This window comes from Protobothrops mucrosquamatus, unplaced genomic scaffold (genome assembly GCF_001527695.2).
Source record: "Protobothrops mucrosquamatus isolate PMUCROS unplaced genomic scaffold, P.Mucros_1.0 scaffold243, whole genome shotgun sequence".
NCBI classification, from domain to species: Eukaryota; Metazoa; Chordata; class Lepidosauria; order Squamata; family Viperidae; genus Protobothrops; species Protobothrops mucrosquamatus.
In genome coordinates, this window is record NW_015386593.1 from 56,528 (window position 1) to 67,699 (window position 11,172).

Genomic DNA, 11,172 nt, shown 5'->3' on the forward strand with positions numbered 1-11,172 from the left:
AATAAGTCAAAGTTCCCTGTTAGCTACCACTGAAGTCCTGGGTTTTTCTTAGCTAGCTGATAGAGAAAGCCAAGGTGAAACACTGAATAGCATGTTCCAGTGCATTGCTTATTCAAAAGCAAGCCAAAATCCTTTCCAGGACTAAATTCCCTTTATTTGTAAAAAATGATCAATTAAGACATTACAATGTTCAATTCAGTACTAAAGCATGAATACCCACCCCGAATTACAAGATATTTAGGTCCTTAGTAACTGCACAAGCAAATGCCATAGCCTTTTATAGGGAACTTGGTAGTACCAGCTACTTACTATATCATATATACATGACCTTTATCTGGGATTATTTATTCAATGGATTTCTAGGGCTGCCCATTTCAAACAATGAACTTGGGGATTACCTGTACAGTCATTTAAATTGACTTTAATTTCAAGAACCTGTGCTAATCTCCCAGTATTGTCTGCTGTTATCAAAATTCCTTGATCTTCATATATTTTCTAATTGAACTGGCAAGATTTATTGTTTCTGTAGTTCCTGGGAAGGTAATTGGAGAAGATGTTTTTGCTTTATATCTCTTGTCCTAATTGATGCCATACTGTCTCCTACTCCTTAAAACAATTTATTTTCTTTCAGCTGTGCATGACATGCAAAACATATCTATAAAGGAAAATTGTTTTGGAATGTTCCTATAATTCCTACATCTATAATTTCCACATGAGTCATTACCTTGTCCGCTATATAACCTTTGTGCATAATTTTTCTACCACCGCCACCCCACCACCCCCAAGAAATATCCATAGTTGTCTTGAAAATTCCAACGGTACATGAATGTCGTTCCCCCCCCTTCCCACTTTGGCTTGCTGTTTTGTTTTTGCAGTCACATAGGGTTATCAAGTAATGATGCAAATGGTGATACATAAAATTAACCAACATTAGCTTTAGGATCTATTACTGAAATAATAATGATGAAACAACAATAAAGAAGAACATTGAAAGGACTGCAACTTTGTAACCTTGGAGAAATAGTTGTTACTATGTATACTTGTAGTTCAAAGTGCAGTTGGACATTATTTCAAGGAGGTAGTTTCCAGGATTCAGTTACTAATTAAAAAGGGGGGGGGAACAATCCTCAAATAATGAATCCTTGAGCCTCTAGAAGTTGAAGAAGTTGGGTTTTAAAGCCTCAGAAATGATGAAATAGCAACAACATTCAAACTTCTTGAAAACAAAATGTCTTTTTTAAAAAACATGGCAGGAATACTTCAAAATGCTGGAAATTGCTTGGAATAAGTAGACAGAGGCTCATATAGTACTTATTTAGGTATGTAAAATAGCAAAAGTGACCAGAGCAGAATAGCAAATAAGATAAATGGTATCACAGACAAGACTCCTGTAAATCAGCTGAAAAGGGGGGGAAATAATAGTTTAGCATACTGGTTAGTACTTTTTGCATAATTCTTTATGGACAAATAAGATTGTCCTCATGGTGATTAATAGTTCCTCCAGAAATTCTGTTTAACATTAATACTTCGATAGTATTTCATGCTGAAGATCAAAAAGTTTGGGTAACTCATAACAGTGCTTCAGAGATACAGTTGAGATACAATCTCCTGACTTTGTAAATAAAGATCATGATCCATACGATTTCTTCAGGATGCAGCCATGAATCTTCATAAATTAACTATATTTACTTGGCAATCTTTTAAAAGATCCTGGCAACTTATTAAAATATGTTATGAAGGAAAGCCAATAGATTTATTGACACAGGTCTCTGGGTTGTAGCAAATATTAATTTATGTTTAGTATTATGTTTAGGTTCTGGATGTTGAGGTTTTTCATTTAGAATTATTCTACTAAGGTTTCTGTTACCTGTACAGTTTTGCTCCAGTTGAAAAAAATCATATTTTTCTCGGTAAATATTCCCTTAAAATTCAACTAATACAATTTCCTTTTTGATATATACATAAAATTATTTTTATTCATTAGCTTCCACATTCAATAAAAATATTCTCTTAAATCAAAATTTACGATTCAGAATAGAGTACAATTAGGCAGGTGCTGAACATAAAATAAAAATAAGACATAGCTTGCCTCCAGGCTTATGGACCAAAAGAGAAGATAGAGAAACGGACAGAAAGAAGAAAGTTCACTTGCTTGAAAACAGACATGAATTCTTGATAGTCTCATCCTGTTTGTTGCTCTGTTAGGGAATGGCCCATAGGCAAATAATAGTCTGGAGGACAGTCACTGTGGCTTCTATGATTACAGTGGACACTGTTCTAGCTGGGGATAGATGGGAATAGAAATTACGTGCCACTCCCCATTTATTGGCTGATGATTGGACCAAGCTCATCTTCAGTGCATAGTTTTCCTCTGGCTAACTGAAAGATGAGAATGGCCTTCCCCATTTCCATTGTAGCAATTGTAACACTTTTAATGCAATATTATTATTTAATGTAAGGATTTTGGCCAGACTAGGTTATTAAGTTCTCAATGCAGTATGGAGAATTAGAGCTGAAAAAAAACCTGTCATTAAGTTTACTCCCTCCCTCTCCCAGTGCGTTTATATTCAGTTAAGTTGCATTTTGTTTCTATACTTATTTTGTTTCTGAAGGAACTTTATTAAGGACATTTTTTTTCACAAGTAATGAGACATTTGGGTTATAATTGTGGTTCAGTCAGCACAAAAGTATGTATTTGCTTGTTTTTTTAATCCCTCCTGGATCATGAAAAATCTGTTTCTTGTTTGGTGGGATTACTTAAGGAAGTGCCTGAAATGAAGATATTTGAATCGAGCAGATCAATGTTTGTCTTCAAAAATGTGCATCCTGATACAAGATAAAGATTTTCAAACTCACTGGGTGGTAATAGTAGCTGTGCCAATGAAAGGCAGCAACTAAGGGAATGAGTGATAGAAAATTGATAATACATTAATTAAATCAGTATTTTTACTAACACCTCATGGCATATTTTGCAATGAAATCCAAAATCCCATAACTAGAGAAAGAGGACCACAAATTTGGAACACGTATATAATAAAAATGCTGATACATAACCTGCAATTCTTAGTTGTGAGGTTGGTACATGACTAGTAACCTTAAAATTGATTAAACTATTGGTGGTCATTTAGAATTTCTTTGCCGTTTTCTTTGTATTTCTTGATGAAAGCCGTGCATACTCCTTCACCAAGCCCTGTTAATTTATCTAGCAATAACCATTGTCCAAAAATTAATATCATGCAAAAGGGGGGGAAAGAAACCAGTATTAGCTATAAATTCTCCCATATCCCACTAAATTCCAAGATTACATATCTTGGAATTTAGTGGGATAAGGGAGAATTTATAACTAAATAATTTAGTAAAGCAGAACTATACAAGGTAATATAAATAAAACTGATTATTTCTGCAAATAAAATCATTCAAAAATAGTATAATTTCTAAACAGTAACAATGAATACTGTCAACATATGTAGGCTTAAATATCAAAGACTCTGTTGTTACTTATTCAAATAATAGCCAGGATCCCCTAAATTCTGTCATATTAACAACTGTCTATAATATGATTTTCACACCATAGTATGGCCAATGCCTCTAACCCGGGAGTTAGCAGTTTCTCTCTGTCCTGGAACTATGTTTCTTTTCAACTGCCTTTAAGGGGGTTAGTATGGTAACATAGGGCATAAGGGGGAATTGGAAATTCCAAATCTTCTCTGACTCAGGTGTGGTAAATCGGTATCTTAGGATGTAGCAGAAGCTTTACGTGTTCATTTTTTTCTTATTCCTTCTCTTTTTTCCTTTCTACTCAAAGAAGCTGCACAAAATAGAATTCAATCTATTGGTGAGCTTCAGAGATTATTTATCTCAGTAGTGCTCAGAGTAGTGCACTATGGACTATACTTTTGTTCTATTCCACATGTTTTGAAGACCGTGCCAACTCCACAGTGATTTGGAAAAGGTGCTTTGAATCTTGCCTGAGCACAGCATTTCTCTCTTATTGATTGAAACTTGCGTTTTTTATTTCCATGTGTGAATCAAAAACAGCAGCACTTTAAATACAAGTTTTATAAAAGCTGCATTCTGTACTAGGTTTGTGCTGAGGTATGTATGAACAGCCCTAAAAAGTGTCATCAAAGCTTTCTAATGCTTTAAAAATGAGCAGATATTTAATATTTAATCCACATGCAAGATTTCATAATTGTTTAACGAAATGTGCTTATACTCAGTAATATTGTAAGATCATTGTAGCTGACTAGTAGCCTCTTATCTCATGAAGGTATTGGCTGAAATTATGATATAGAGCAGGGGTAGTCAACCTTGGCTCTTTTATGACTCGTGGACTTCAATTCCCAGAATTCCTGAGCCAGCTGGCTCAGGAATTCTGGGAATTGAAGTCCACGAGTCATAAAAGAGCCAAGGTTGACTACCTCTGATATAGAGGAACTAGGAGAGGCTCTTGCACAGAGCAAGAAGTTTGATCCTCATTGTGTAGTCATATGAAAAGAGACTCTGTACTTGTAAGAATATAACTTGCTTCTTTTTGGCTTAGAATAAGTATGAATTTATCTTTATGACCTAATAGGCTGTCCAGTTAAGGTTTCTTCAACAAATTACTTTTAAAAGAAACACTTAATTCCACTTCATATATATAAAAAAACCACTAGAAACCCCAAGAAGCAATTATTTACCTCCAGTTCCAAATCACTCTTAGCTAGTAGCCCATTTTTATGCATGACTTGCCAGTTTGGAGGAACAGTTAAAGTTGTAAGTCAAGGGAAAGTCAGGTTCATATTTCAATCTCAGCCATAGAAATTCTGACTGATTTTTATCACTTTTCTTGATACAACAAACCTCCCAGGATGATAGTTGAGAAAAGAAATGGAGAAGGGAGTGCTGTGTGTCCTGCTTTGAGTCAGTATTATATATTATCCTGAACAACTAAATAAATAACAAATGAATTCACTGAGTCTGGATCGTAAACTAATATTTTTAATAAAAGACTTTTTTGCTGGAGGCTTTATTATCAGCAGGTATAAAAACAGTGCACTGATGTAATCTTTAGTTGCTTGGCAACCATTAAACCAATGTGCATTTTGACAGATGTACATTTTTAGAAGGCATTCTTCTCAGTAAGCTGAATGTAGCTTAAATGAATGGCATAAGTTCTTTCTGAAAACTTAATTTTTAAAAAACTTGAAAGTTACTATCTTTAAATAGTGTATGGTTTCATGCTCACCATGCATTCTATCACTTGAATAACAGAAAAACTATGCAGAGTTTTGTTTTTCCTATTTTTAATATAAATAAACTGAAATTTATAATAGCTTCTTGGTTAATAATCTTTATAATTGTATAAATCTTATCTTCTTCTTGTTGTGCCATATCCGTTATCGGACGTTGGCGATCATGTTGGCGATCCTGTATTTATCAGCAGCCACACGAAATAAATCTTATAAATCTCTTTAAATCTTATAATCTTATAAATCTTATAATCTCTTTAACTAAATAGGTGGTATATAAATGTATTAATGTACAAAATAAGTAGTTCAAGTACTGTGTAGTGAAAGCTGAGATGTAAACTTTGAATTAGCAAACTGTAAAATATTTTTTTTATTTCTTATGAAAAATGATGTTAAATCATTGCTTAACAATGATCTTTTGATTCCTTGCTATATTCCCATACCTGAATGAAGCAGAATAAATAAAGCAGGGAAAAAATAAAGCAGAATTTTTAAAAATAGCAAATACTGTGTTCTTGTGCCCAGTCTATAGCTTAATTTCATTGAAAGATAAATTTGTCATTGGACTATGACAAATAGGAAAACTATTTCAGAAATGTTTCCTTGTTTGTGACAACATTGGACAATGTTCACTAATTTGACAAGACACTGTGTGTGTGTGTGTGTGTGTGAGAGAGAGAGAGAGAGAGAGAGAGAGAGAGAGAGAGAGAGAGAGAGAGAGAGAGAGAGAGAGAGAGAGAGCTGGCTTTCCTTAGCTCATAATATAGATGTGACTGGAAAAAAAAATTCTGAGGCATGATGAATTCTGGGAGTTGAAGTCCACAAGTCATAAAAGAGCCACGGTTGTCTACCCCTGGGTTAAACAGTGAGTTGTAGCTAACAACATTATCAGATAATGTAACAATGTTATAGATTAATGTAGGCAGTAAATAAGTGTCTGATGCACAAATCACTTGGGAGAGCTTACAGTATTCACCTGCTCAGCAGGCTGCTCAGCACTCAATAACTCTTATCCAAGAAGCAGTTAAGGTGTCTTACAGAAAGAAATTCTGTGCTCTATAGCCTTTTGGTAATCTGTAGTATTTTTGCTGACATGAAATGCTTTTCTTTGCTACATAGGTGTCTCCAACTTTTTAATATGTTTCTAAAATGGTTTGGTATAGCCTGGAGCTATAATATATAAGTATAAGTGGTGATTTCACTTGCTACCCAAACATGTTGTTTCTCATATTGCTCAAGTTATTTTCAGTTATTCTGCTTTGTGGAATTTTGGTGGTTCACACTTGAAAACTTTGCCTTCAACGGCATAATTTTGTTGATGTGTGTTTGTGTGTGTGTGTGCATGTTTCTTAATATAAAATACAAATAGAAATAAAGACAGTGGAAAAATTTGAAAGGAAGCGGAATAGAGGGGGGAAATGAGGAAAGGGGTGCAAAAATAAAAAACAAAAAGCAGTGACTTCTGACTTTTTTCAAGGTAGTAAAATATGTAGTAAAGTTATAATGCCAACTTTTTAGTTTTGCCAAATAATAACCACTAGCCATTTCTTTAACTCACTTGTCAAAAACCAAAGTTTCATTGTCTCTTTCACACAGAAAGTCCAGAAATGGTTTCCAAATAAGTGCAAAATTATTTATATTCTTGTCCTTAATTAATGCCGTCAGTTTTATCACCTCCGCCAATTCCATCTTTTTAATCCATTGCTCCACACTTCTTTCCATTTCTGGGTGCAAAGAATTCTTGTCATCATGTAAAGCAGCCGAATTCCATTTTCCCCCCAATTCTTTAATAATTCTAAAAAGCTTTTGATTTCCATTGTAAATTCATTTTTAAAACTTTCTGAATTAAACCATGATCTATACCCAATATTTCTTTGTCTTGTCACATGTCCACCATTTATGATAAATGTTTGGTTTTTAACTGTTTTGTTACTAATGACAGGCAAAAAACAAAAACAATAATAACATTTTAAAGGGCAGCTAGTGCCTATTTTATTGGGAATGTTTTGAGTTATGTGGAATTTTGCTATGTGTTTGTTATGTGGATTTCTTTTTAATTCCTCTGGTTCTTATATTCTAGGTCAGTGACACAATTTTAGCAAATTACCAAGATGACTTTAAGAATCCACCATTTCCAACATTTTTTGCTGATTCTGAAGAACTGCCTGATGAGTTGTATGACGAGGAGCTTTTCCAGTTCACTGAACCCTCCATTGCACTCTCTGAGTCCTGAAGAATTAATAGCTATTCTCTCTTCAGTCTTCAAAACTAAACAAGAAGCCCTCACTGAAGGGCCCTATGACTTCCTTAAGATGGTGTCCACATAATTCTGGATAATTATTGTCAAGCAAGTTTTGATTTCCAGATCGATTACTAAATAAAAATAGTTCTTTGAAACTGAAGAGAAGTATTCAGTAATATGTTAATACATTAAAATGATTCATATTATAAACAAGTATGTATTTTTTATGTTTGAGTAATTTAGAAATATTTGCTGGTTTACACATAACACATTTCCTATTGCACAAAACCATCTGTCTTTTCATGACACATATCCTCAAGCCCCTTTTCTTGGTTCAACAGACAACATCCAATAGCTGAAAAGAAATAGAACTGGCAGGCATCCACAATTCCCTAAAATATGAGATAGATATACAAATTCAATAAGAGTCGGTGTCAATGAACTTATTAATAGGGCTTGCTTCTGATTAACATTCCTTTTTTGCTATGAAAGAAAAAGAAGGTAATGTCTGAAACATCTCTTAAAATTTACATCTGCTTTCAAAAGTTTACATCCTCAATTATGAAGGAAAATTGCTTTAAAATTATCAATATCATTCTAAAACTATTTTTTCCCTAGTCATTCATAGGGTCATCCAACCATTGTGGTTGTGCTTTCTTGCTGAGTTAGCTGTCACACCTTGCTTTGCTGTCATACCTTGCTTTGAACGCTTATGAAAAATATATGGAAAAAAGATAAAAATCAGTATGACTCCTTAATCAGTTCCACCACCGCTCTGCATGAAACTAGGATACATCTGTAGCAGGCCTTTTAAAACTTTGAATCAGAAGGAAGTTGCTCAGGAAGACCAGGAGTAAAGGAAGATTTAAGAACCTGCTTAAAGTATTGCTTTTTGAGAAACCTGCTGAACTTCGAAGCAATCCAGACCTACAATAAAAGGATCTTGCTGGAGCAGCTGCTTTTCCTTTGATTATGTCATCATCATTATTCTTTTTATTTATTTATTTTCCAAAATGAAGTTTAGTAATACTTTCCCAAGCCAAGGAAGATACTTTCTCAAAGACTAGTACCATTTAGTGGCAAAATACATTAGAACAGTGCTGGAGTTTTGTATTGCTTTTTTCAGTGCAAGAAAAGCTGTCTTCTCAATGATAAGTTGCTTTTCCCACAATAGATCCAATAGCCAATAAGATTTAATCCAACAAGAACTTTAATTAAATAAAAGCAACTTCCCCTAAAAGCAAACTTGTAGGAGGGGCAAAAAGATGGAAAGGGGTGTTACTTGTCCTTGCCAATGGCTTGAGCAAAGAGCCATGTCATTTATTTCCTTTGCAACAAATACAAGTATCAAAATTATTTCTTACTCTATGATTACAAAAAAGCACTTTTTTCTATTATCCCATTTTTGACTCATCAAGCTCACAGCTCATAAATGCATTTTTTTCTGGTTCATGCAAAAAGTCTAGTCAATTCTTTAAGGTCCTTCAAAATACTAGTAGGGTGGAAGCCATTCAAATTTTGAGGAGGAAATTCTAGTTAGCTGGTGTTGCTTTCAGAAAAGGTGCACTTCCATATCCCAAGAGGTTGCCTTGCTTAATCAATGGAACTCAGAACTCTGCTAGATCAAATTAACTATGGCAGACAGGCAGTCCCTCAAGTAACCAGGCCCTATGTCATGTAAGAAATAAAGAGTCTAAAAGAACAAAAAAACAAAAGTCCAGTTGTTTTGTGGAAAAAGCACTTTTGGGACAACCATGACCTGGATGACAGAATATCCGCAGACAATAAGAAATAAAACTAATCCTGCAGAGATTATCCAGGTATCTGCAATTAACTTTCATAATCTAAGAAGTTCTAGAACCCCTTTTTGAATCTGATATATGGATGACAGGGATACCAAATAAAACTAATTTAAATTTTTGGGAGAGACTGGACAGCCACTTGTCTGAAATGGTATAGGGTTTCCTGCTTGAGCAGAGAATTGGACTAGAACAGTGGTGGCGAACCTATGGCACGCATGCCAGAGGCGGCACTCAGAGTCCTCTCTGTGGGCACGCACGCCGTTGCCCCAGCAGAGTTCGCCAGAGTAGCGAGCACGTGGCATTTGGAAGTGACAGGGCAGGAAGTGAGTGAGCAAGTGGCGTTGGCCCCCCGGGGATGCCCCGGAGATGGCGAGGGACTGGCCCTGGCCACACTCACCCAGTCTGCCATGATCACTGCAGCCACACCCACCCAGTGGACCACGCCCCCCCTGAGGACACCACAATGCTGATGCGGCCCTGGCACTTTGCGATAAATAAGTGGGTTTTGGGTTGAAGTTTGGGCACTCGGTCTCTAAAAGGTTCGCCATCACTGGACTAGAAGACCTCCAGCTCTGTTCTGATGTATGCATGTATGTATACAAAAATTACCCCCCAAAATGAAAGGAAATATCTTAATATATTTTAATATGTGCACTAAGCACCATCAAATAATAAGCAATTATTTTTGCAACTCTGAAAAAAAAATCCTCAATGAAAATCTATTGTTTTCTCTTAGTGCTTGTTTAATGCTGAATCAATCCTATAAATAAATGTCCATGAATGCCATGTCAGCAATGGTTATCAGTTCTAAAAGTTTAAAATACAAATCCTAACTAATAAATTGTTTTATCTCAATAAAAATAATTGCTTATTTATAAGCCTAATGAGATTTTAACTGAAAAATAGTCTCATTTTAAGACACACATATTAAAAGATAAATGAGATTTTGAAAATCTATACCTACTCATTTATTTAGTATAAGGGACGATTCATTTGCTATTACAATACTAGTATTGATATATATGTCATTTGATATTGTACCCAGTCCCACAATCCTTTAAGTCCAGCAACAATTATTTAGTTTGTGATTATGTTGAATGCTCATGTCTTAATTGATTGGTTGGTTGGTTTCGGGGAGCTATTGGGTGCTTCCACACAAGGCTTATACTGAACAGTCATTGGGTTCCATTGGGAGAGGGGATTTATAAAGTGAAGATGTTGTCCACAACCCCATGATAAAAGCCCGCACAGGAAGGCTAGAACTGTATTGAGATGGTCTATAATAGAATCTTGCAAGCCAATTCCAGATGGTTAATGCCAGAAGGGATTTTAATCAACTGGAATAATACAAGATACCGATTGGATTCAGTTTGGGAAGCAGAAGACTTTGATGAAAGAAATCGAGCATTCTTAGATGAAGGAGTACAACATCGACAAGAAGAGAGAAAAGATCAGAAACAAAAAGAAGAAGCAACTGAAAAAGCAATTATACAAACAGGAGATCAGAAAGAGAAATTCGATCAAGAGAGTGAAGGAACCGCCAGAGAACAGAGGATTACGAGATCGATTAGATCTAAATATAAATAATTGAAATGGAGAAAGAAAATGGAATTTTTTCAGTGAATATAAATGGACTAAACTCCCCATCAAAAAGAAACAAAATTTTTAGAAAACTACAGAAATTAAATATATATATAATTTGTTTGCAAGAGACATATGTAAAAAGACAATATTATAAGCTGCTGGAATACCCAAAAATTGGGAAACTTTACTATGCATCAGCACAACAGAAAAAAAGAGATGTTGCTGTATATATTAAAGAGACAATAGATTTTAAAATGATTTATTCAGATGAAGAAGGAAGAATTGTGATGTTAGAAATATATTTACATCA

At 34.8% G+C, this 11,172-nt stretch overlaps 1 protein-coding gene across 1 annotated transcript in view; it reads left to right on the top strand.

The window, feature by feature from the left end:
• MRPL3 (mitochondrial ribosomal protein L3) overlaps positions 1-7,677 on the top strand; it is a 32,198-nt gene extending 24,521 nt beyond the window's left edge. The window contains exon 10 of the mRNA XM_015814355.1: positions 7,315-7,677. Within this exon, the coding sequence (XP_015669841.1) occupies positions 7,315-7,467 (153 nt within the window). The 3' untranslated portion in view covers positions 7,468-7,677. The remainder of the gene's footprint in view (positions 1-7,314) is intronic.
• The last annotated feature ends 3,495 nt before the right edge of the window (positions 7,678-11,172 follow it).